This window comes from Saimiri boliviensis, chromosome 19 (genome assembly GCF_048565385.1).
Source record: "Saimiri boliviensis isolate mSaiBol1 chromosome 19, mSaiBol1.pri, whole genome shotgun sequence".
NCBI lineage: Eukaryota > Metazoa > Chordata > Mammalia > Primates > Cebidae > Saimiri > Saimiri boliviensis.
Genome location: NC_133467.1, coordinates 14906730 through 14934080, shown reverse-complemented (window position 1 = coordinate 14934080; position 27351 = coordinate 14906730). Strand labels below are relative to the sequence as shown.

Sequence of the window (27351 nt, the reverse complement as noted above, 5' to 3'; positions counted from 1 at the left end):
TTACTTGGACATGACAGCCTTTTGGATTCCACACTTGTATTTTGGCAGCCCTTCATAGTAGAGCTTCGCCTGTTCCTTTGGCTCCAGAATCTCCCAATGAAAGACTACAAGATTACTCAAATCTATGGCTGTCAGCACTCTCACGCCCCCACAACCGAGTATGGTCCTTAGGAACAGGGACTGGGGAGACTTTTAATAAGATATGGAAATATTTTTAGAATTGGATTAAATAGACTTTTGCAACAAAACAAAATTTGGAAGTTACTTCTTAATACATAGTCACCTTACAAGCTGATCATTATGTCAATGAGTGAGTTTGGCATGGTTATGTAAAAATGTAGGTTTTGGAATGATCTGAGAGTCCTATGTAAACTTAGGAAGATGCATTGATTGGCTGAAGCCCCAGAACACAAGAAGTTTGGGCTGTAAGAATATCTTAGAACCAGCTTGGAATGTGTGGGTTTTCCCAGCTGTGGGTGGAAGAAAGGAGTTGGCTTAGAGATGTAGACAGGGATGCCTCTGAGTTTGGCAACATTCACAAGATAGTGCTAGGGATTTTTGTTTATTTTATTTTTGAGGAGTGGGGAGGGAGAGAGAGAGAGATGGCAGAGAAAAAAGGAATGTTGAGGTGACTGGGCGGTATTAGGATAGGCAAAGCGTCCTCAACTTGGGCCTTGTTTCTATCACTTAAGCATAGTAGAAAGCAGTCTGTCTTCAACAGATAAAATGCTGTAAAAGTTTCTAGGCCCACTGTTAGGAGCTTAGATGCACTTTATCACTGAAATAATGTTCAGCAGGATTTTATGGGCTAACATTCATAAAAACTCAACATCAGATAACATGAAGAGTAAAGAGGCAGTTTGATGAGGAGAGAACCAAATATTGTGGCACTTGAGAGAGTTACCCTGTCGCTCTGTGCCAGTAACATGAAAAGCCCATCATAAGTAGCATTTTACTAATATTATTTTAGTAATGTTAGAATGTTTTATAATGTTAGTGCCTTCTTTAAGTTTATAGAGAATTTGCTTAAGTATAGATTTATTGGCTTTCTTATTTATTTGGCTTATTTTTTTCTGCAGATACGCAGTTCTAACTGTATAAGGCAAATCAGTGGAAAATTAGACTTAGAGAAATGTATCTATATTAAGAAATATCTGTATAACAGAACAGTATGTCAGGGCATGTATAGGTTACCTAGTATTATTACTGTTTGAAGAAATAAACAAGCTGGTAAATTCTATATGAAAACAATTTCTCTCAGGCCCATTCTTTATAGTGATTCTCCCTCAGATTTTAAGCAACATGTGTCAGATTTTTTTTTTGTCCTTTTATTTATTTATTTATTTATTTAAAAAAGGAGTCTCCACAAAAAGAATTCCTTTTAAATGCTTTAATTAGGGATACACTTTATATCTGGCTCCAAGTACATCTCTCCTTTTTCATTCACTCTGAAATATTTAAGTGTTCACTTTAGGTAACTATCAGGGTTAAGTGTGAGTAATTTGGGGTGGAGCAAAAAGATGGAGTGTAGCTGAGGATAACTAAGACGTGCTTTTGAAGAATTGGTAGTATCACTGGAGAGAAGACCCCATCGTCAGGTCAGAAGAGCAACAGAGTGTGACAAGCACAATGATAGGCACTCGTAGGAAGGGCTGTGGGCGCTGCAGCAACCTTGCCAAAGGGGCCAGAGGACATAGAGTAAAAAGGACATCTGAACTAAGTTCCCCAGCAGTCAAAATTTAACCACATCTAGACTCGAAATTCTTTCCACAGTCAAATGTTGACCAAAGCTGTTTCCCATAATTGCTCTGGTTAGATGAATCACTGAAACTTCTTGTTTGCCTTCTCTGTCATTACATCATTTCACTGTCTTCTCATGGATGGTGCTGCATTGTGACTTTGTGCATTCTATGGCCATTCCATGTGGCAACCAAAGGAAGGGCAGGGAATGAGGACAGAGGGTCTCCCTCAGGAAAGTGGCTTTTCCATGGCAGGCCACATAATGCCTCATCCTTCCTATAACATGGGAGAGTCTTTCTTTTTAGGATTTAGTGGCTCAACAGGTTTGGAAGGACTTGGGAAGGGGAGGCTTCCCTGAGTCCTGTTGCTGGGAGAAGACAGGCAATTCAGTAGGTCAAATGGCAAAGGCAAAACCACAGTGGAAGGCTTCTCTGTGGACAAAGACTGAAGGGTGTGGAGGTATCGAAGCTGAACAGCAGCAGGGGTGCCTGATAGAATCTCAGCTGCCATCCTTAGGGACTCGGAGGCAGCCTTTTCCCCTTCAGCCGCGATCATCTAGAAAACAGATGTGACAAAAAGCAAAGTGATTGTCCTTACTTCCCTGAAGGTTCCCTCACTATGCATGTGCCTCAGCAGACAAGCACTGAGCATCTACTATGTGGCAAGCACTGTTAAGCATAGAACAGGTTTAGTCTTCTTTCTGAAGGGTCTTGAGCTGGGGAGACAGATTAAACTATTAATCACAATTTAAGATGGAATTTGTTAGGAGCCATGACGAGTATGAGTGAAGTGTTAGGGGAATTCTTAGCATCTGGTCGGCCTTCAAAGATTAGGATTTTGCCAGCATAGAGAAAAGATTAGCCTGCATTCCATGCAAAGGCATGACATTATGAAAAGGTGACCCCCAACTCAGGCAAACTGAATGGGTAAGCATTTCTGAAGAGAAAGTGCTGAGCTCACTACCCAAATGCCACCTGGAAGTGGGTGAAGAGGACTTCACTCAGAGATCTAGAAGCAACTGCCCTGGGACTATCCTTCCCGCCTCCCTTACCCCTACCTCCCCTCAGTGATCCACAGGTAATGATCCTCTTACTGGTACAGGTTTTTATCTTCACCTGCGTTCTGTTCTTTGAGAGAAATCTGCCTCCCTTCATTCTTCATTTTCCTCTTGCCAAGGCCCCCTCAGCCACACCTCAGTCACCAGAAGCTGCTAGCTGCCACATCTGTGCTTCTTGCTGGCACACCTGAGTGGAGCTGAGTGGCATAGGGTTCTCTTGGCTCTGGCATTGAGGGAACTGGCCCCCGATCATGGTGTCCCTCCAAAACGTAGGCCAAGCTTGGGATACAGTTCCAGGGGATACCTAGAGGTTAGGGTGACTACGATTACCCAGGAAAGGATGCCAGCACTAGAGAAGAGGGATGATATGTGCAGAGAAGATGCCTTTAAGGAGAGAGAGGGAAGGTGAAATTCAAGCAGGAGGTGGTCACTATTATCAGTAGCCTCAGAGAAGGAGAGGAGTTGCATTAGTCAGTCAGGGGGCTGTTAACACACTTTAAGAGAGCAATTTTAATAGAGTTGGAAGGGCCCAAGCCAGCTTCTGCCCAGTGCCTAATGAAGGGACAGTAAGGAAGCAAAGGGGAAATGTTTTCCATGAGGAGGCCTTCCTCAAAGAGCAGTCTGGGTGGGAGGGTGGAGTGCTCACCCGCACTTTGGCCTGTCTTTGCGCTTCGGCCTCCACAGCCAGTGAGTGCTGAAGGCCAGCTGGCAACCTCACATCTTTACTGAAAAAGAGAATGCAGGCATATAGGTGTGCAGCCATGATTTAGGGGCCAAAGCTTTCACATAGACTTGCAAGCCTCTCTACTCCTGTCTCATGATGAGCAGCAAATTCTGAGTTACCAGAGTGTGCCACCTCTAGACTTCTGGGGTCAAAGGTAGGCAGAGAAGGGTATCTCCAAGGTCGATGTCTCAAATGCAGGTTTGTATCATTGCTGATGCTACAGTAGAGCTGTGGTTTCTCATCATCAGCACAGCAGGTTTTGTTTTGATGAGCTGTGCTCAGTTTTTCCACTTAGGATGTAATCTAAACCCCAACTAATAAATCTGAACAATGGCTTGAAGAGCCACACCACTGATAATAAAGATAAGGGTTATTCATCCAAGTTCATAAAAGAGAAGAATTGATTTTGAAAAGGGTACAACTGACCAAATAAGAACAATGTTTAATGTATTACATGAGAGATACAAAATTGTCTTTTGACCCTGAATATAACTATCAAAATGCATCTATGGAAAACAGTTTAGCCATTCTTCAAAAAGTTGAATACGAAGTTATCATATGACCCAGTAATTCCACTTCTAGATATAGACCCAAGAGAACTGAAGACATGTTCACTCAAAAACTTGCAAATTAATGCTTACTGTAGCATTATTCATAATAGCAAAAGAGTGAAACAACCCAAATGTCCATCAACTGATGAAAAGAGAAAATGTGGGTTAGCCTCACAATGAAATATTATTTGATCGCAAAAAGTAATGAAGTCCTGACTCATGCCTTGAGCATGGTTGCACCTTGAAAACATTATGCTAAGTGAAAAGAAGCCAGACACAAAAAGCTGTATATTGTATGATTCCATTTATGTAAATTTTCCAGAAGAGGTGAATCCCTTGAGACAAAAACTAAATTAGTGTTTGCCAGGGGCTAAGGAGTACGTGGGGAGTTCCCACTTAATGAGTATAGGCTTCCTTTTGGGGATGATAAAAATGTTCTGAAATTAGATAGTAGTGATGTGTTTGTAACCCTTTGTAAATATACTAAAACCACAGTTTCAAATGGCTAAAATATGAACTTTCTTTTTTTTTTTTTGAGACAGAGTCTCACTCTTTGCCCAGGCTGGAGTGCATTAGTGTAATCTCAGCTCATTGCAGCCTCCACCTCCTAGGTTCAAGCGATTCTCCTGCCTCAGCCTCCCTAGTAGCTGGGATTACAGACACATATCACCACACCCAGCTCATTTTTGTATTTTTAGTAGAGACAGGGTTTCACCATGTTGGCCTGGCTGGTCTCGAACTCCTGACCTCAAGTGATCCACCTGTCTTGGTCTCCCAAAGTACTGGGATTACAGATGTGAGCCACTGCGCTTGGCCTAAAATGGGAAATTTCATGTAAATTTTATATAAAATAATTTTTTAGATGCATAGGGAAAAAATAATCAGAGTAATTTGTCCAAATGTTATAGTGGTTATGTTACGGCTATAAGATATTGGGTAATTTTTTCACTTTTTTACAGATTTATGCTGATATGGCTGTAGTACTCAATGAAAATAATTTTTCAAGTGAAAAATTTAATATGAAACCAGAATATTTTCCTTTATCATACTGTTCTTCCTAGTTAATTTCCTACCCACATTTCTATTCTCTCCACTTTAATTCCCCAAATACAGGTCACTGAATCCAAGGCAACCTGTGGAGAGAAGAGTTGAGATGTCAGTGAGAGCCTCCAGGTGGGAGGAGAGCATGCCTATGCCCTGATGGCCATTGTTCTTACTAAGGAAGGACATTCCCTTCGAAAGGACATTATTTGCCTGTTTTATTTAACTTCATAGTGCCTTGCGAAGAGTTATTTAACTTTCATACTGCTACCCAATAAATATCTGTGGAATTGAAGATGGTGCGGTATGCTGAATAATGGTCCCCAAAGACAACCCATGTCCTCATCCCTGGATCTGTGAATGTTACCCCAGGAGGGATTTTGCTGGTGTGATTAAGTTAAGGGCTCTGGAGATGGGGATAGTATCCTGGATTATCCAGGTGGCCCTAAATGTAATTATAGGCGTTCTTGTAAGAGGGAGGCAAACGGCAGTTGGACCACAGAAGAGGAAAAGGTGATGTGATGATGGAGGTAGGGATCAGAGTGATGCTCTCTAAAGATGGAGGAAGGTGCCACGAGCTGAGAAATGCAGACAGCCACCAGATGCTGGAAAAGGCAAGGAAACGAATTCTCCTCTCAGAACCTTCAGAAGGAAATGGTCTGGCTGACACCTGGACTCTAGCCCAGTGAAACTGATTTTGAACTCTTGCCTTAGAAACTAAGAGAATAATTTTTGTTTGGCTTTAAGCCACCGAGGTTGTGGTAGTTTGTTACAGAAGTAATAGGAACTAATACACATATATTTTTAAAATCTGTTTTAAAATGCACTGCGTTGAGAACCAGTCTGTAGTCTCTCTTCCAAATGTCTTTCACTTATAGGATGTTTTCACTTCTACAACTGATGCTGGTGGCCGCAGTTTCCCCCTGCTTCCCAGTCCGATACACCCCTTTGATTGAAGTTGGAAATGGGATTCTGGAAAGGAGGGGCAGGGCATGGAGCTCTCCATGTTGACCCAAATTCTTCTTTTTACACTGATTTTCAGATTATTTTTTAGTGGTTAGGCAAACAGTAAGCGTAGTACATTGAGAACCCTGAGAAGACTAATTTGGGGGTATGGGTGAGAATAAGGAATATTGATAAAGACATCACAGTATAGGTGGCTTCTTAAAGGACAAATAAAATCTTGCCTGTAGAGAAAAGAGAAGTATTCCAGGCAGAGGATCCAGCCCAAGAGGAGGCAATGGGAGCATAAAAGTACTGAATGCTGGACAGCAGCTAAAGTAGGCTGGAGTATTAGATTCAGTGGTAGAAGGATGGCAAGAGGTGAGACTGCAACAGCCGGGTCATTTATTCATTTATCCAAAAAACATTATCTACCTGCTGTGTGACAAGCCTGTGCTGAGGACCAAGAGATGGATAAAATACAGCCCCTGCTGCTATGGAGGACACAGTCTGGGAAAACTAATGTCTTAGACAGATGGTCCCCAACTTGTGATGATTTGACGATTTTTGACTTTTATCATGGGTTTATTAGGATACATGCATTTTTGACTTATGATATTTTTTGCTTTGTCACGGGTTTATAAGTGAAGGAATATTTGTTTATATATTATAATCAGTGTAACAAGGGCAAACTTGAATGTCAAGTGTCTGGGCTTTATCCTTTAGAGGAGAAGGATGAATAAGGGAGGGAGGGAGAAGGGGGACATCCCATAAAGCACAAGTACTACCAGCGCCTTTGATTCTTGGGGTCCCTCTGTTTGAGGTCCCCCTTCCAACTAGACATGATTCACAACCTCCTAACTCAGTTCTGGGCCTGGGTGTCCCCATGGCTTCAGTGACAGGCTCAATTGCTGGTGGTAACTGCCACTCCACTGGCCAGCTGCCTGCTGTCTTTTCACTTCTCTGAATATCTTTTGCTAACCTGCCTTGGTAAGCATCAAAGCCACCGACCCTGGCCGTGGATGAGCTCGCTGAGGTTGTTGCCTGTGGACTAGAGGGAGTTGCCTGTGAGGCAGTTCTTGCTGTTTTCCCCTCCTCTAGTTCCAAACTGATTACGTCTAGACAATGGGTTTGGTAATTCATCACGTGAAGGTCTATGACCTCTTAGCTCTTGTTATCTGAAATACTTACTTGGCACTCATGCTTGTTTCCTCAGGTAGACGGTAAGCTCCGGGGAAACATGCCTTACCATCTTTGTGTACCACCAACCCCACCGTTCCTGCCAGCAATCATTCTCAATACTTCATACTCTGTGAGTACTTTGCGATGAATTTAAAGTCACTGGCGTAGGTTTGACAGCGAAAACTGTGGCAATGACTAACAAGCACCACATTGATAACTATAATTGACTCAAGAGTCAATTTGGCAACTTCTTAACTAGCTATAAGCTCCCAAAGGGGTGGTCCCTAAGGGATGGAACTGGCCATGGAAGATTTAATAAATGGCCAATGAACAGATGAATAAAAGATAAATATTTCAACTTATTGAACATTAAGTTTATCTAAGTACCTTTGCATCTTGGGCGATGCTCTTCCTCTCTAGAAGAATTTCAGTGAGGGATCGATGTGCTAGGAGACGCTTCATGGTGGTTTGTACAAGGAATTGTACAGCTTTAGCTACATGAGCAAGACTCCTTAGGAGAAGAGAGGCATTTTCCATTCGGTAGTAGCAAATGGCATCTATCTCCATTATAAACATGTCCTTGGTCACGATCTAGGTAGAAAACAGTTTGAATGACAGGCTTGATTCTTGGGCTCCTTTCCTGTATAAGGGTGGAGGACCTAAATGTGTTCAAAGGGAATTTTCTCAGCAAGAGAAAAAGAGAGTTGGCCTACCCTTTATTTAAAATAGACATGTTTTTGGAAACTATGAAATTTTTATGAAATACATGAAAGAACTCACAACTTAAAAGAATTCTGTGGTAAATCCTTTTGTAAAAAAATCAGAAACAATTTTCTTGTACGAAGACATTCAGTTGATTCTAAACCAGGTCTTTCTTTCTTTTTCTTTCTTTTTTTTTTTTTTTTTTGAGACGGAGTCTCCCTCTGTCACCCAGGTTGGAGTGCAGTGGTGCAATCCCGGCTCACTGCAACCTCCACCTCCCTAAACCAGGTCTTCCTAAACTGATACCAAAAAGAAAAATCTGCTAAAAGAGAAGCATGTTCTAGGAAGCAAGCACTGTAATGTATTGCTTGCTAGAGTGTACGCTAGGGGATGCTTTGATGATACACATCACAAGCTCTAGAAAGATGCATGATCTTCACATTTCCATTTTTACATTTATCATAAGGACATATGGATTTAGCTGCAAAGATGTTATTCACAGTATTGCTAATTGGAATACAAATTGGAAATAATTTAACATCAACAGCAGGGAATTGGTTGAATAAACTATGATACAGCCATTAAATGAAATGCTGTGTGTCCATTTAAAATAAAGGGGTAGAGGCATTTAGCTAATATATGAAGACAATCACAATATATTGTGGGGTTAAGAAAGACACATTACAAAATAGTACATATGGTATGATATTTACCCATCTGTAAATATAACCACATACATAGAAAAGTCTGAAAGGATATACCTCAAAATATCAACCGTTAACTATGGGTAACAGGAATGGGGTGGGTTTTTTCCCCCAATTTTGTTTATCGTGTTAAAATACATACACTATAAAACTTACCATCTTAACCATCTTTTCGGTGTATAGTTCAGTGATGCTGAATGTACTCATAATATTGTGCAACTTTCACCACCATCCATCTCCATACTCTTTTTATCTTGTAAAACTGAGACTCTGTACCCATTAAACAATAACTCTTCAGTTTCTTCTCCTCAATCCCTGGTAACCACCATACTACTTTTAGTCTCTATGAATTTGACTACTCTAGGTTTCTCACGTAAGTAGGATCATACGGTATTTGTTTTTTTGTGTGACTGGTTTATTTCACGTAGCATAATGTCCTCAAGATTCATCCATGTTGTAGAATGTCAGAATTTCCTTTCTTTTTAAGGCTGAATAATATTCCATTGTGGGTTATATATCACATTTTATTTATCTCTTCAGCTATCAATAGAGACTGGGGTTGTTTCTACCTTTTGGCTATTGTGAATAATGCCGTTAGGAACACAGGTATGCAAATATTTCTTCAAGACCCTGCTTTCAATTCTTTTAGGTATGTGTGCAGAAATGGAATTGCTGGGTCATACAGTAATTCTAGTCTTAATTTTTTGAGGAGCTGCTATACTGTTTTCTACAGTGGCTGCACCATTTCACATTCCTACCAACAGTGCACAAGGGTTCCTTCCAATTTCTCTACATCCTCTTCAACACTTGTTATTTTCTGGGTTTTTTAAAAAGCAGTAGCCATGTTAATGAGAGTAAAGTGATATATTGGGATATTGATTTGTATTTTCCAAATGTAGTGATGCTGAGTATCTTTTCATATGCTTGTTGCCCATTTATATATCTTCATCTTTTTTTGTCATCTGTTTAGAAATGTCTGCTCAAGTCTGTATTAGTCAGGGTTCTCTAGAGAAACTAGATAATGTGTATGTGTGTGTTTGGGTTTCACCATACATACATATGCATGCACACACACACACACACACACACACACACATATGTCGGGGTGGGGAGAGAAAAAATATTGATTTAATGAATTGGCTCATGTGCTTGTGGAAGCTAGCATGTCTAAAATCTTCAGGCTGAAGACCCAGAGAAGAGTTGATCTTTTCTTTTTGAGACGGAGTCTGCTCTGTCACCCACACTGGAGTGCAATGGCATGATATCAGCCCACTGCGACCTCCACCTCTGGGTTCAGCGATTCTCTTGCCTCAGCCTCCTAAGTAGCTGGGATTACAGGCACATGCCACCACACCCGGCTAATTTTTGTATTTTTTTTTTTTTTTTGACGGAGTTTCACTCTTGTTACCCAGGCTGGAGTGCAATGGCACGATCTCGGCTCACCGCAACCTCCGCCTCCTGGATTCAGGCAATTCTCCTGCCTCAGCCTCCCGAGTAGCTGGGATTACAGGCACGCGCCACTATGCTCAGCTAATTTTTTGTATTTTTAGTAGAGACGGGGTTTCATCATGTTGACCAGGATGGTCTCGATCTCTCGACCTTGTGATCCACCCGCCTCGGCCCCCCAAAGTGCTGGGATTACAGGCTTGAGCCACCACGCCCAGCCTTAATTTTTGTATTTTTAATAGAGACAGGTTTTCACCATGTTGGTCTGGCTGGTCTCGAACTCCTGCCCTCGTGATCCACCCCATTTGGTCTCCCAAGGTGCTAAGATCATAGGCGTGAGCCACCACGCCACACCACGCCATCATTTCTACTGCAGAATTCCCTCCTCCTCAAAGGGAGGTCAGTTTTTTCTGGAGCCCTTCAATTGGAAGAGGCCCAATCCACATTATGGAGTATAATCTGCTTTACTCAAAATCTACTGATTTAAATGTTAGTCCCAACTAAAAAAAAATACCCTCATGAGAACATCCAGATGTGTTTGGCCAAATAGAGGTCAAATAGTCATGGCCTAGCAAAGCTGACACATAAGGTTAACCACCACAAAGTTCTTTGCCCATTTTTAAATCAGGTTGTTTACTTTTTTGTTGTTGAGGTATATGAGTTCTTTATATATCTTGAATAGTAACCTTTTATGAGATATATGATTTGCAAATATTTTCTCCCATTCCCTAGATTGCCTTTGCACTCTGTTAATTGTGTCCTTTGATGCACAAAAGTTTTAAGTTCTGATATAGTCCATATCATGATTTTTCTTTCCTATTTTTGAGCATAAATAATCATTTGGTCCCGTGGTAGGCAGACCATGGAAAATGTACAGAGAAAGCAAAGGGCATCATTTTGCTTACCTCATGAAAAGGTATCTCCAGAGTTTGGAGACGAAGGTCAATCTTGTGGTAGGTGTCCAGGCAGGGCAAAAAAAAGAAAAGACCTAGAAGAGGGGAAGGAGGAGGTGACAGATAATAGCTAGCATGAAGGCTGTTTGGGTTTCACCTTTTTCGGGTCAGGCTGCATACTACATTACTTTTCTTAGCCTCTAATTACAGAGCATTGGCCCATCCCACCCTGCCTCCATCTAAGGGTCAAAGGAGAGCACTATTAAAATTTGCTCCAGGACAATAGGTATACACAGGGATTATCCCCAGCAAACTGGGCTGTGTGGTCCCTTTCGTCATGGTGCTGGCCTCCCCAGATCTCATTTGCATATCTGGCCTTTCACCAGAATTGAACTCCCTCCGTAGTGTCCTATGCACTACTGTTAGCCTTAGTGTCTGACTTAGTGCCTTTTAGGTACTCTCTAAAATTGTTTTTGAGTCCATCAGTGTACCCAGGTGTCAAACTTTAGAGCCAGTCACATCTATGTCATTTTTCTTAGAATGCGAGCCCCAGAAGTCATCAGAATAGCAATTATCATACCAGCTTTCTGGCTGGCTAGTTAGTCCTCACCCACCCAATATAATATATAGAATCAATGTGCAAAAAACATTTATAAATTGATTTATTGAGATTTTATGAGAGCCCATTGGATGTGGTGGACTCCTGCAAGAGCCAAAGCTTTGTTGAAACAAGCAGCACCTCACAGAGCCCAGGATCTATTTGGGGAGCAGCCCAGCTACTAGTCCTCCTCAGTGCCAATTGAGAAGGTTCCTGAAAACCAGGGCCAGAGCAAGATATTCTTTGTCCTGGAACTACAGGGTCTGTTTCTACTTTTGTGTGGACTCGTCTATTCATTCTGAATCTTCATACTCTGATATTTATCCCTAGTCTGGTCTCTGCGGGCATGGCCTGGAACAGAGACCCTCTCCAATATATACACAGTGGGACTCACACCTTCCTGTCTGACTTAGATCCCCAAACCCCCACTACTAAACTTTTGAGACTGACCATACTTCTGTCCATCTCCCATAAAGAGCTTGGGCCTCTGGACATGAACTCCACTAGATCTTAAGGTTCTGAGATCAGAGACCATGTCTTATTTATCCATCTTTGTATCCTTGGCAGTTAGCACAGGGTTTGAGACACAAGAAGTGCTTAATCTGTGTTTTATAAATCCCTCCAACTGAAGATGGATTTGTCATTTGGATGCTGAATTTTGCCTATCTCCCTCCCATGACTGGATATGAGCACCTGGATTGGGAACTAGCTCAATTTGTCTCAGAATTCACAGGACTCTGGCCATATATACATTGTACTCAAACCAGTCCCCAGCCATTGGCCCTAAGCTGACTTGCTATTCCAGCAAGTCTGGGCCTGGCATGTGGGCTCTATGTACCAGTTCTCTCTCTTGGCTACTTATGACCTAGTAGTAATGGTCTCTGAAGAATTTCTTAACCTAAATTGTAAGTAACAGATATGCAGATATCATATCTGGAAAATGCAGATACCATGAATTAAGTTGCTTCATGTATTCAGAGGTCCATATTACAAATCTGCATGGGTTGAAGAAATAGGCAAGTCAAGAGGGAGATATTTAAAAAAAAAAAAAAAAAGTGTTTTTTACCAGGGCCTTTGGCTCTTCCAGGAAGCAGATGTCCCAGTCGGAATATAATTACTCTCTCATGCTCTTGTACAACCTAAAGAGAAATTTAATCCTTTCAAATCACTCCCAGAAAGAAAAATAAAGTCTTCAAAAGGCTTTGGCATAAGAATGATCCTAGATATCAGAATTTTTTTGTCTTGAGAACCAATAAAAATTTCTCTTAAGTTTCCCAAATCTATATTTACTAAGTATAAAATTTCAGAAACCAATGAAAAAATATATTAACCATGTTAATTTTTGAACCCATGGACAGAATTTTGATTAAAGACTTATGATTATCTAAAAAAACCATGGCCAAATTTTCCTAAATTAATCTTTTCAAGGCATGTTAAATCTTGTGTTTTACTGTGATTTCTGCATTACTAGCTTTTATATGTATCATTCATTAGCTACTTAACACAAACAGTGAATACATTTTAATACCACTTGTGATATTTTGTTTCAGAGTGCTGCTTCAAAATGATTCAACTGGATTTGTTTTGTTTTGTTTGAGATGAAGTTTCACTCTCGTTATCCATGCTGGAGTGCAGTGGCATGATCTTGGCTCACTGCAACCTCCGCCTACCAGGTTCAAGCAATTCTCCTGCCTCAGCCTCCTGAGTGGCTGGGATTACAGGCCTGAGCTGTCATGCCCAGCTAATTTTTTGTATTTTTAGTAGAGATGGGGTTTCGCCATGTTGGCCAGGCTGGTCTTGAACTCCTGACCTCAGGTGATCCACCCACCTAAGTCTCCCAAAGTGCTGGGATTACAGGCGTGAGTCACCGCACCCGGCCAGTTTTATTTTATTTTATTTTATTTTTTTGAGATGGAGCTTCGCTCTTGTTGCCCAGGCTGAAGTGCAATGGTGTGATCTCAGCTCACTGCAATCTCCACCTTCCAGGTTCAAGTGATTCTCTTGCCACAGCCTCCTGAGTAGCTGAGATTACAGGCTCTACTAACCCACTGTAAGTCCTTTGAGGTTGGGAATCATGTTTTGTTTGCCTTCATGAGGTTTACAATTTCATGAGGCCAGAACACTGCCTTGCTTGAAACAATGAGAATGAATGACTGTATACGGTTCTTAGAGCATGCCCAGAAATTCCCAATTGCTTGGTTCCTTAGCATTACTTCTTACCTGCTTTTATTGGAAGAAACAGATTCTTCCCAGAGATGAAGGGGAGTCTTACTTCTTCAAGACCTTGCTCAAATATAACTGCCTGGGTCCACTTTTGTTTTCTCTCTAATTGGCTTCTTAGGGCTTTCCGTCTTCAGTAACCAGACCTGAAAGCCTTTCCCAAAAACTGTGGCTGAGTCAGTGTTGAATCTTGTGGTAGTCATGCAGGTGCTCAGGTCACCCTTCAAGAATAGCCTGCTACCCCACTGTATACTATCTATAGAAGACACACTTTATATTCAAAGATATGAATAGACTAAAAGTAAAAGATGGAAAAAGACATACCATATGAACATTAACTAAAGGAGAGTGGGAGTGGCTATCCTAATACCAGAGAAAATGGACTTCAAAACAAGCAAACATGTTACTAGCAATAAAGGGAGACATTGTATAATGATAAAAGGATCAACGCATTAGGAAAGTGTAACAATGATAAGCATAGGTACACCTAAAAACAGTACCGAAATTTACATGAGGAAAAAGACCAAAATAATTCAAAGTAGAAATAGACAGTTCAGTAGTGACAGTTGGAGACTTCAATACCCCATTTTAAACAATGGATGGAACTAGACACACATAGAAGACTTGAACAACACTATCAACAAACAGACCTAACAAACATCTCCACAGAACATCTCTACCCCGTGACAGCAGAGTACACATTCTTTTCCAGCATATATGAAACATTGTCTCCAGGAAAGATACTATGCTAGGCCATAAAACTAAGTTAAACAAATTTAAAAGGATTGAAATCATATAAAGTATATTCTCTTATTACAATGAAGTTAAACTAGAAATCAGTAACTGAAAGATATTTGAGAAATTCACAAATAAGTGGAAAGTAAACAACACACTCTAACCAATGGGTTAAAGAAGAAATCACATGGAAAATGAGAAGATACTTTGAGATAAATGAAAACAAAACCACAAAATACCAAACTGTATCTTGGGGAGGAAAATGGCGAGAGAAAGATGAAGAGGGGGAGGAAGCCGCTGCCTGCTGTGAGTACAACCCAACAGCAGCCCCAGCAGCACGTGTACTGTTTCAGCCAAGGACGCAGTTTTCCCTGCAGCTGCAGCCAGTGACTGAGAGGGCAGGAGTACTAGGGCCATGCCGTTTCTGCCCACTATGGGAGTCCTTTGAAGCAAACCTTGCTCTAGAGTTCCCTTTTGGGCTGGCCAAGGCTGTCGCAGAGCGGCACCATAGTCGGAGGCTGTTTCTGCCCGATCCTTTCTTCCCCTTCTCATATCACACGTGTCAGGCCTGCCTCACTGTCTGAAGGCTTCTCCTGACTACTCTTGTTTTCTTTCCCAGGAATCTTTCACAGGCAGTATCTCCCAATAAATCTCTTGCTCTTCTAATTCCATCTTGGCACGTGCTTCCAGAACTGACACAGGTCTTCATTTACCTCAGGGACAGGCATCTACAACCACCTGTGGGCCAGAGACAACCATGACTCATGGGCTGCGAAGCTGCCTGAGAAGTTTTGTGAAGTGGAGTGGATGTCGTGATCCATTCTCGTCACAGAATGCAGATGAAATAGACATAGCCAATATAATACATGTGGTAAGTGCTAGAGCGAAGTGAAAGCAGAGTGACTCGGGAGCACCAGGAAGGGAATGGCAGTCTGGGGGAGTCAAGGAAGGCTTCCTGTTTACATTTGAGCAAGGTCTTGGAGGAGTAAGAGCTATCCTGGAAGGTGAGTCAGGGGTGAGGGCATTCCACACGGGCAAGAATATGTACCAGAACACAGAGGTGAGAATGGGCGTGGTGTGGCCAGTGAGAGGGATCAGGAAATTACCTACTGGGTCCTCATGGAATCTCACCTTTATGCAGAACCAGATGGAAAAAGGGAAGGTCATGATGACGAAGAGCAGAGAAATGAAGACAAGAAGCCACTCACAGGCCCCTAAGCCAGAGGATTTGGTACCTTAAAAAAAAATTAAAGCAAAAGAATAATTATATTGAAACTTAACCATATTGACTGACTAGCATCTGTTGGTCCAGTCCTTGGTACTGGAATCTCAGCAACTGGAATCTCAGAAATATTAGAATAAGTCAAATCAGGGTGGTCAGAGTTCATAGGGCCTGGGGAGGAGCAGGGTCCTGGAAAGGTAGTGGGGACCAGGTGCAGTGGCTCACGCCTGTAATCCCAGCACTTTGGGAGGCTGAGGTGAGAGGATCGCTTCAGTCCAGGAGTTAAAGACCAGCTTGGGCAATATAGTGAGATCCTGTCTGTACAAAAAATTAAAAATTAGCTGGGTATGGTGGAGCATGCCTGTAGACCCAGCTACACAGGAGGTTGAGGTGGGAAGACAGATTGAGCCTGGGAGGTTGAGTCTGTAGTGAGCTATGACTGTATCACTGTACCCCAGCCTGGGCGCCAGAGCTAGACCTTGTCTCAAAAATAAAATAAAAGAGAAGGGCAGTGGGGGTAAACTGGAACAGGCACAGAATCTGGGAAGAAGGTTTGGATTCTAGTTCTGGCTCTACCATTTCATATCCAGATGACCTTAGGCAAGGCACATGACCTTTACAAACCTCAGTTTCTTTACTGTATAATGGGGATGCTAACATCTCATGACTATCCCAAAATAGCTAGTTCATGAGATGTATCGCCCACTTTGGCATAAGGATAAAATAACACATACATATAAAGCAGTGAGCTGTATTTTACATGTGTCAGGTTTGTTTTAAGTGATTCTCACCACCTGTCCAGAGGCTTATCTTCCATGAAATAACTTCCCCATCCATTACCTGCCTGGTCTGAAATGCCACCATTTTAACACCTCCATTAAGGTGTTGATCTCGATAGTCTTAAAAAATTACCTATATGGGGTAAAATTCACCTACTGATGTGATTAAAAAAATGTGATAAGGAACTGTGGTTCAGAACATCCAGGATGTTTCTGTGATAAATGAAACAGTATCAAGGAAAGTCAGCCTTAAGAATACACGCTTCTTGGGGTCTTGTCTTATTTATACTGTGCCCTCAGGGCTTAGAATAATGCCTGGCACCATAGAGGTGCTCAATAAATATTAGTTGAATATGGCAAGAAAGGAGGGTGAAAATGATTTAAATGTAAGAGTTATGAAAATTTCAAGAATTTTAACCTCCAGGTACTAGAAAACTGCCCAAAGGAATTCTGTTTGCCAGTTTAAAAAGATCACAGAGGACTGGAAGGTGACTAAAAATTAGGAAATGGTAAAAAGTCTTATTTTCTTCCCTCCCTTCCTCCCTCCCTCCCTCCCTTTTTTCTTTCTTCTCTCTCTCTCTCTCTCTCTGTCCTTTTGTCTTTCTTTCTTTTGAGGCAGGGTCTTGCCCTCTCCAGTCTGCAGTGCAGTGATGCGATCATGCTCTCTGCATCCTCAGCCTCCTGGGCTCAACCAGTCCCCCCACCTTAGCCTCTCAAGTAGTTGGGACTACAGGTGCATGCCACCATACCTGGCTAATTAATTTTTTTGCAGAGATGGGGTCTCACTATGTTGTCCAGGCTGGTCTCAAACACCTAGCCTCAAATGATCCTCTCACTTTAGCCTCTTAAGTGCTGGGATTATAGGTATGAGCTATGACACCTGACCTAAAATCTTGTTTTTTTAAGAGATGGGAATGAAGGGGATAACTAATTAGTAGGCCTGAAAATCTGATTTGATTTTCATGCCCAGAAAGGTCACCACCAAACTGATGTGCAGATCACTTGAAGAAGAGGACAGATATGCAAGCTGTACCAGCACAAAAACAGAATTAGCACTGAATACCATAGTACGGCAGTTTCTAAAGGCCATCCTACAAAATACTGATCCCACAGGTTGCTCCACCAAAGAAGAATTTCCTGGGCGAATGAGTTTGGAGGATCCTAAGCACTACGTCCCGTTCCTGGAGTTCCCAGTGCTCATCACGATATTGAAGCTACGAGAATCTCTCAAAGCATTCTTAGCTTTGTTTACGCACATTTGACCAGGTAATATTTTCTCTAAGGAATATTCACTGATATTTCATGGAACTTGTTTCTCATGGAAACTACTCTGGGAAATGCTGCTCTACCAACATATTAATTTTTATAATATTCTTCAAGGGCAATGACTAACAGCATCATTGCCGTTTTTAATTAGTTTATAAATATGTTTCAGTTGCCAGTGGTAGCCATGGAAAGTAAAAATAAATAACACATACAAAATTACATTTTGTAAGTGAAAAAAGGCCTCAAAAATTCCTTCATACAGTAGCAAGAGATGAATAGAAAAGTAATTTCTACGCTCAAGCCTAACTTGAAGCTTTATCCAAAAAATACTGTTCTGTTAGAATAAGTTGCTTGAATATCCAACTTGTTTGGTTTAAGTAAAGAGTCAAACATTAAATAGTCAAGCAAGAAAAGCCTTTACCTATCATCTCAGCGTCCCCAGCATTTTGGTGAGGTGAAGAGCTTTTTCATTTCTTCCATTTTAAGTAGCCTGCCTTTGGGAGTGTGGTGCTAAGTGAGTTCCCTGTGAGCCTTGGCAACCTCCCACACAAGGGCTCAGCCAAGGTCACTCCATCCTTAGTGGGACTGCTTGCCCATTGCTTGGCATCTCCTGCTTTAGTTACTCTGTAGCTGGAGTGACTGAGGCCCACAAAGGTGCCCAAGGCCACGGCCAGTAGGACCATGACCAGAAATGAGAGGCAGCACCAGGCAAGGGTGAGCATTTCAATCAGACTTTCTTACTCTGGGAATATGTCTTCTCTACTTCCCAGAAACAGGACTTGTACACATGACTTAATTTCTCAGAGCATGTTTCCTCATCTGTGATAAGAGGATGGTGAGGGATTTAATAACTCAGCAAAACACCCAGTGTGTGCCTGGCACATAGTAGGGGTTTCATAAATGGTGGCTCCCTTACTTGCCTACCCTACCAGTGTGATCTGCTGTCTGACAGTTACAAGCCCTCTAACCTCAGCATTGAACTCAGCAAACCTTTACTGAACGAAGGTTTCTGGCTGATGAAAGGGTATCATCAACTGGGCAAAACAGCATTAACATAACCCATTTAAACTACACCCCAACTGCAGAAATCTTCCTTAAATGGTAGCTTTTAGTGATCCAGCATGTACTGCATTGCTGGCAACCAGGAAATGTTAAAACTTCATAGCCAGCAGAAAGCAATATACCACCCTATCCCTTATTTAATTTCTTTAAACATTTGTCATCCTACTAAAGTGGTCCTCATTTTTTTTCTTCCACTCATGATAAAAAACACTGGAAGTAGATAACATTTTTCCCAAGAATTGGTTCTCCTGCAGAAGCAGAAGAGGCTGTTTTTGCATTCCCTCCTTTGATTTAATTTTCCTCTCTCTTAGCTTGCAAGGATGCAGCTACAATTGAGTATGTTTTTGTTCCAGGCTTTGTGCAGAGTGCTTTGGATGCCTGTTCTCATTGTATCCTCACCACTACCCTCTGAGGCAGGCACTATTAGATGAGCTGGTTAAGGTCCTTCCTATGATCACATGGCTACCAGTGGCTGAGCTGTGGTTTAAACTCAGGTGTGGCTCTTCTTCACTTGGCTCTGCTGCGACTGCTTTTCAGAAAGAATGATCTCCCCAGAAGTTTAAAATGCTTTTAGGTATGACTGAGGAGTGGGGACGTGGGAAGAATAAGTCACAGACTCGTGCATGTTTTTACTTAAATTAGGTGCCCATGTGCCCTTCCTTGGCCACAGAAACCAACTTCATGGCTCCTTTGCCATGTTGATTGGTCCCCAACCTAGACCACACTCCCTGCCACTCGCATCCAAGGCTGACCCGAGACCAGCATATAGTGATACTTGTATTTCTTCTGACATTCTTTGCTCACCGCAGGAGGTTGCTGGGTTCCTAACGTCTTTCCGTTCCTGGGAACCTGAGCATCCAGCAGTCTGCTCTGACTTCAGTGGGTCTTGTGGGATGTCCCCTTCCACCTTATCTGACACCCCTTAGTTACCATCTGGAAAGGCGGCAGATGACAGTGCCGGACCGTACCTTCCTCTGGCCGCTCGCTCTCCAGCAGCGCCACCACCTCGGTGCCCTCCTCGCCGGAGCCCCGGACCTCATCCACGTCCACCACAGTGGCGGCGGGCGCTCGGGGCTCCCCTGCGGTCCCCACCCGTCCGGAGCCGGACCGCTCGGGCCCAGCCTCCCGGCGTCCGCGGCCTCCGCCGCCCCGCTCGGCCTTGGCCCTCTTGTTCTCCTTGTGCGGGGCGCTGCTGCCTCGCCCGCGGGCCTCCCTGGAGGAGCTTCGCGCCCTCCTCTCCATCCTCAAGAGTGGCCGGGCGGCCGGAGCAGCAGCACGGAAGCGCGGTCCCTGCGGAGTCGCTGCAGGTCTGCGTGGCGCGCCCGGGGGACCTTAAAGACCGTCGGGTGGGGGCTGGGGGCGAGAGGCAGGACCCTGGGGCGGGGCCACGGCTGGACGCACCCCGAGCTCCGACGGCTGTTTCTCCGCGGAGCCGTGTACCTGGCCTGCCGACCCCCACGGCCGGGGCGGCGCGGACGCAGAGCGGCCCGGGTGGGACAGCAGGCGCCAGGCACGGTGCGGGCGTTGGAAAGTGCGTGTCTGCAGGTGGCAGCTCGGGCTTCGAAGAAGACTCAGTTCCCGGCGGGTTCCTAACGTCATGCTAAAGGGCTGACGGAGATACAGAAGCTCATCGCAAGCTCTGGTTTCTGTGCAGAACAAATACATCTTTTGCCTTTTACTGAGATTTCCGAACAGTTGTTAGTAACCAATTGTTTTGAGGTCCTGCTTGGGCAGGGCCAAGTATAAAAGCAAAACGAAAAAAAAAAAAAAAAAAAAAAAGAAAAGGTCAGCGAATTAGGATGATTTTAAGGTAAAATCAGATTATTTCCCCTCACCCCCCAGCTTTCTTCCTTGGAGTCGTCTCTAGGATGCCTTTCCTTCCTCCCTACTTATTTCTTACTTTATATCCTGGCCCTAGTTTGTCTACATAGCCATCAACCCGTAATGATGTTGGTTGGTTCCTCCTGGGAGTATTTACATTTTAAAGGGGATAAAGGAAAACTCTTTGCGATCTGTTTCGTCTCTGCTATTATTTAGGGTCTTTATTAATGCTTCTTGAAGAATCATAGGAAGGGATCTGGACGAACTTCTGTTTTTAGGAGGGGCATTTTGTTCTGTGCTTCCATGGTGAAGGTAGAGTTTGGTTTTTTCAAGGTTCACTGGCCAGGTTGGATCTCGCAACGAACTGGGAAGCTGCCTCACCCTCTTCCTTCTCTTTCACGTTCTATTAATAATTTGTTTCTTACTGAAAGGGATGTTGGTCAGGATAACCCATCACACAAGATTTTTGAAACTACTCAAATACCTCAGATCGCATGATGGCAGAAATAACGTTCACTGATTTTTAAAATTTTTTCAGTATTTATTGAATTCACACAGCAACAGCTTTTTTTTGGTCTCCCAACCCTTATTAAAGATTGAGGACCTGAGGTAACTCAAATGGGTCTGGAAAAACCATCCCACTACTTTCTTCTCTATGTTCCAGGTTAGGCCACTGGGAGTAAGGTAAATAAAAGATGAGCAATCCAGTCATTTAGATTGGCTTTTCACTCTCTAAACCTGATCATTGCATGGGCTATCTAAGGAAGACAAATAATTCCTCTCAAGGGCCTGCCTCAATTGATAGTTTCTGCCTACAACACTACAGTGAGAAAAATTCCAAAGCTACATTTGGCTCCTAGAGAAAACGGTATCATGATTATTTCAGATTCACCTGAATTAACATTGCTATTAGACATAACTAGCGTCTTTATCGTCCTGCAGAGATTTCCCTGTTAGAAAAAGTGAGAAACTGTTGGTAGCATTTATTGATGTTTTTCCTCAGCCTGGTCCTGTTATAAAAATTAATTTCGTCTACATCCCTAGCTAGATTCATACTAAAATATAAGTATATTATATTATATCATAATAAAATACAAGTAACCTGCTTGTTACTCCAAGAGTGGAGCAGAATATCTGGTCAAATGATATTCCCCAAACTGTACTGTCTTTCAGTAAGAGAGAAATTCCTTGCTGGAGAAAAACCAATGAGAAAAGGCCCTACTGGGTGTTGGAGCCCATGCTGGGCACTTGTTCTCAGTCACCTTTGCTCAGTCTCCTTGGCTTCTTTGACCACTGAGAAGTTACAGAGTCATTACTTCATTTTCTATATCTATACGTAACAGCAGTATAAACAGCTATTTATAACAAGTCTGCTGGGATTATGAGTGGCAACAACAAAATCCAAAAAGCTGTATCCCATTCTATGATAAAAAGGTCAATGCAGCATGGCTGGAAGGTGGAGGAGTTGGGGAGGGCAGTGCTGAGTTAGCAAATGAGTCTAGCTGACTGTCCTCGCGTACTCTTACGGGGATGCTGTTTTCTTTCAGATTCCTCTTTAATTGCAAGTGTTGCTCATCTCTTTGCTGAAAATATGATATACACACATTCCAAAACTCTCAATACTTTACTCCTTGTTTGGATTTGTTAAGAGACTAACATCGGTGGGAACTGGGTTACTCGAAGAAAGGGAGGATCAATTAAAGCTGTGTACATTTGAGTCTATGTTTCCAAGAGGAAAGGTCATGAAAGAGTGCAAGGCTTTCTAAGGTATTACACTTATTCCCAGTTAGCGTTTTGGAATGTTATAGCCATATAAATAAATGAAAGCATGAATACCGATTCATATGGATTATTTAATGGAAAGACGGGAATTGATTGGTACCATATGACATTACAAATCTTATTATTTTAGAGCTGGAAACTATAAGGCCTTATTCAATTTGACTTTCTCAATTTGTAGGTGGCAGAGAGACCAAATAAAGGGGCACAGTAGTGGTCTAGAAAAGTAATGCTGCTGAGAGCCTGATCCGCATCTTTGGCAGTGGGTATGGCTTGGATTCAGGAAACATTTCTGAGGGAGAAAATCAAAAGAATTTGGTATTCTCATGGAGTTATGGAGTGGGGATCATGAAGGGATAGAGGACTTGAGAAAGATGTAGAGTTCAACCTTAATAGGCTGAGCAGCTGGTTTGGTTGATCCATATCCCCTAACTGTTCTGACCCCAAGCATCTTATGTTCCTTCCCTCTTTGCTTTGAAATGCAGGTATTGGCCTGTTAGGTGCAGGGACCACATGAGACTTATTTAACTTCTCTCTCGTTTAATTCACTCCATAGATACTTAGTGAGCACCCAATATATGTATAGCACTGCTCACCCGAGTATCCAAAGCTAAGACATGGTGCATGCCCTTGAGGAACGTATAGTATAACAGGGAGAGACAGATACGTAAACAGACAGGTCTGATAAAGTGTTGTACATCTGGGGTTTGGAACCCAGCACTACTGACATTTTGGGCTGGATGTTTCTTTGTTTGGGGGCTGTCCTGTGCATTGTAGTGGCATCGTTAGCATTGCAGCATCATTAGCAGAATCCCTGGCCTCTTCCAGATGCCTGTAGCATTTCACCCCTAGTTGTGGTGACCAAAATTATCTTCAGATATTGCCAAGTGTTTGTCCCATGGCATCAGAATTGCTTCTGGTTGAGAACCACTGATCTATATGGTACTGTGAGAACACAAAGAAGGGAGTGAGTAACACTACCTGAGTGGAGGGAGAGGAGATCCAGTTTGGGCCATACTGTGATGAGTAGGTGATCCTCAGATGGACGTTGAGAGCTGGGCCTTCCAGCCAGAGGAAACAATACAAAAGACAGCAGGTCAATCAGTGGCTTGACAAACTAGCAAAAGAAGAGGCCAGAGAGCTAGGTAGTACAGGAAATGAAAAGCCTTTTATACCACAAGATGGAATTTATCAAACCCTAGCCTTGCTTGTTAAAATTTTTTTTTAAAAAAATATCTGTAATGGTACTGACTTTGCTTGCTTTGAAGTAGCTCTTTTAATTTTTTTTATACCGCATAAGAGAATTTAGATTTTCTCTAATTGCCAAAATAAGCCATTGAAACATTGTAAGCAAGGAAAATGGTTAGATTTGCAATTGAGATGAATCACTTTATGGACAAGGTGGAAGGTAAATGAAATGGGAAGAGGATGGAGGCAGACAAACGACTGAGGAGACTCTTGAAACAGTCCAGGTGAGAAGGACGATACGAGTTTTGTTTACAGGGAAGAGTGATGACTCTCAGGACTCAAAGTGATTGGTGAACGGGGCTGACATCCAACTGAGGGAATACAAGAGAGGAAACAGATTTTGAGTAAAGCTGGGTAGACCAAGCTTGGCTTCAGAGGTATTGAGCTAGAACTGTCTGTAAGTTACCTGTCTAGAAATGCATAGTGGGCAATGAAATATTTAGGTTTAAAGCTCAGGAGGGATTATGTTTCTGAAGCTAAGATCCTGACTCACTAGCTGCTAACTCTGGCTCCAGCATCCTGTGCTGGATTTTCAAGAGAAAAACACAGAAAGAAGAAACAGCAGATGGCAAAGCGATCCTGGCCAGCGATGGCTTCAATATACTTTATCGTCTCTCTGTTGTTGTTTTTTTTTTTTTTTCCACTAAAGATACATTTCCTATTTCTGGTGGCTTATGTGACCCTGAGGACTGTATTTTCGTCCCTTTCCAATTTGGTGTTATGGAAGAAGTATGGCAGCAGGGAAGGGGTAGAAAGGGAAGAGGACAGACAGGGAGAGGGAGAGGCCGATCCTAGAGCAGTGCTTCAAGCCTTCCCCAGTAAAGGACAGAAGATACTACTATTTGAATAGCATACTGGGGCAACTTGAGGGGATTTGAGGGTATCTGTATAGGGCTTGGTGAAAACAATTTTTGATATATAATCATAGTTTTAAAAAGTGTTAGGGATTCAATATTAGTGAACTAAATTTGGACGCATTTTAAAATTTTAAAATAGAATCTTGAGTTTGCTTCCACAGATGTAAATTTTATGTTTGAAATGACTACAAGAAATTCCTAATCAAAGTTCTTAAAATTATGAACTCTAAATTTTGTTACCATCCATGAGAAACGTGTTCACACAATTTTAAAAGCTTTAGAAGTCATTTTTACAATCACTTAAAAATTTACAACAGTTGAACTTAAAGAATCCAATTTCCTTTATCAACAAATGCCATTTTGCTATTTCTTGTGATAATGTGAATGGGTTTCAAATCTAATCAACGTTTTCTTTAAATGTATTTCAAAATAATGATGAGGCTGGGCATGGTGGTTCATGCCTGTAATCCCAGCCCTTTGGGAGGCCAGGGCAAGACGATCTCTTGAGCCCAGGAGTTTGAGACCAGCCTTGGCAACCTAGAGAGACCGCTGTCTCTATGAATGAATGAATGAGAAAGGGAAAGAAAAAGAAAGGAAAAAGCTCTAGGGAGCCCAACACATGCATTATTAAGAGCTGTCGCAGTGCAGTCGGAGTAGATTCTCTGCCTCTCTCGCTCTGCTCTGTGCAGTCTCCGTGGGCAAGCGACCGCGAACTTCACTCGTAAGTGAAGGCAGAAGCAGGTCCTCGACAGTGCTTAGCTTCTTGTAGCAGATCAGTGGGTGCTGGATAGCTTTTACCATGCCACCTGGAGGCCTGTGGCACGTCAGCCGGTCCCACTTAGTTGCCTTCTGAAAAGTCTGGGTGTAGGCTGCTTTGGCCTGGAGGTTCCCAGCATCTCTTTAACCCCCAACCCTAAAGCTTTCCCTATGGGCTGAGAAAATTAGTATCAGACCGTACACCTGTAATCTATTTGGGGCAACAGAGGTGGGAAACTCCTCTAGAGCATGCATCAGAATCACTTGAGGGCCTGTTAAAGCATAGATTGCTGGACTCATCCCTCCACCCCCACTTTCTGATTCAGCAGGTCAAGTGAGGCCTGATAATATGCATTTCTAACCAGTACCCAGGTGATGCTGTTGGTCTGGAACCACACTTTGAGAACCAGTATGATACAGATTTTAAAAAAGTGCTTTCTAAATACTCCATTTACAGCAGCCCCATTTTGTCTTATCCTGGTTTATTTTTTGTAAGATCCTTTATCGTTACTTGACACCACGTATTATATATTTTATCTGCTTAATGCTTGTCTTTGGTAATGTCCAGAAAAACGGGAACTTTGTTTTGCTCACTGTCATAGTCCCATCTCTTAGGACAGTACTTGGCACACAGTAGGAGCTAAAAGATATTCGTTGCTTGAATGAACATGCCTTTTGGAAGGCATTAGCCAAAGTTGAAACTATGAGAATGAGAAAGCTCACCTAGGTAGAAGGTGATGGATAAAAGGGCGAAGAGCCAGGGACAGACCCTGTATTAAACGTACATGGACATTAACAGAATAACAAAAGCAGGAAATAGAGCAGAATGCTAGAGCCACATCCAGTGCAACAGCATCATAGAAACCCACAGGGGAGAGATTTTCAGAAAGGGAGGAGAAACCCACAGTTAACAGCAGAGATAATGTAAGATGAAAGACTGAAAAGTCTATAAAACTTGTCAATTAGTAGATTTGCCATTGATGACTGTGGTAAAAGAAAGATGTCCTGAGTAGCAGGCTGATTGCTATGGAATGAGTGGTAAATGGTGGATGAAAAGGTGGGAAAAAACTGAGTGTAGACTGTTTAAGGATTTGGCTCAAAAGGAAAGGCCGGAGTGGAAGGTAGGTCAAGAGAAAGTGTTTATTTCTCCTTCCTGCTGTCTTTCTCCTCTCTGTGTCTGTGTTATGTGTATGTAAGATCAGAGCATTATTGTATGATATAGAAAAGTGGTCTGTGAAGAGGTGTTGAATATACAGGATTGTGTAATAATAACCAAAGGGCAAGGTCATGATCCTAGAGGAGCTGAAGGGATAGAATCAAGCGTAGGATGGATGACCCCCTTACCCACTGAGACCAGAAGGAAAGATATGAGGGGAGCTAGTTTAGAGGACTGGGCTGAAAATTGAGGGGGTTCATGTACGAGAGCCTCCATTTGTACTGGAGGTGATCTGGAGCAAAGTCATCCAGTGATAGAGCAGGAGTGGGGTAAGAAGTATATGAGCAATGGCAAAGGCTTGGAGTCATTGCTGTGGGAAATAGACTTGAGCAATGGCATCCAATGGACCCAAATTGGGCATAATGGTAAAAGACTTTGGGATATGGGAATGTTATATTCATTCTATCACATGCTTCTAGCTCACTACTCCTTATTCTGTTCTTCAAAAGATTTTCTCCTCCTTGTCATAGGCGCGCTTTCTCTCTCTCTCTCTCTCTCTCTCTCTTTCTCTCTCTCTCTCCCTCCCTCCCTCCTGGCTGTTTTCTGAGGCTGGAATGCTGGAAGGAGCAGCTGTGAATTAAAATACACTCCCACAGGAGGCAAGCAAGGATGGGAGGTGGTCATGTGGACGCAGTTAATTACCAGAAGAACAGTGGGCTCTAGTCATCATAACAGGCAGCAGGGTGGAAAACACATTAGTCAGACCCAGGAGCTCTCTGGTTAATTAACTTTAGGAACCCAAGGAATGGACTCAACAAATAACCCATTAAGTCCTTTTGGTTTGTATAACAAAAACCCAGGCTGGGCAGT

At 42.5% G+C, this 27351-nt stretch overlaps 2 protein-coding genes across 2 annotated transcripts in view; one reads left to right on the top strand and one right to left on the bottom strand.

The window, feature by feature from the left end:
- AXDND1 (axonemal dynein light chain domain containing 1) overlaps window positions 1-7769 on the top strand; it is a 109028-nt gene extending 101259 nt beyond the window's left edge. Inside the window, exon 26 of the mRNA XM_074390165.1 lies at window positions 7272-7769. Coding sequence (XP_074246266.1) covers window positions 7272-7282 — 11 coding nt within the window. The 3' untranslated portion in view covers window positions 7283-7769. The remainder of the gene's footprint in view (window positions 1-7271) is intronic.
- Window positions 1376-20174, bottom strand: NPHS2 (NPHS2 stomatin family member, podocin). The gene is made up of 8 exons (XM_039459962.2): window positions 19833-20174; window positions 15667-15770; window positions 12647-12719; window positions 10995-11077; window positions 7625-7828; window positions 5150-5205; window positions 3444-3522; window positions 1376-2295 (listed from the first exon to the last, which is right to left on the bottom strand). The coding sequence occupies exons 1-8, from the start codon at window positions 20104-20106 to the stop codon at window positions 2017-2019; spliced, it is 1152 nt and encodes a 383-aa protein (XP_039315896.1). The 5' UTR covers window positions 20107-20174; the 3' UTR covers window positions 1376-2016.
- Between the last annotated feature and the right edge of the window lie 7177 nt (window positions 20175-27351).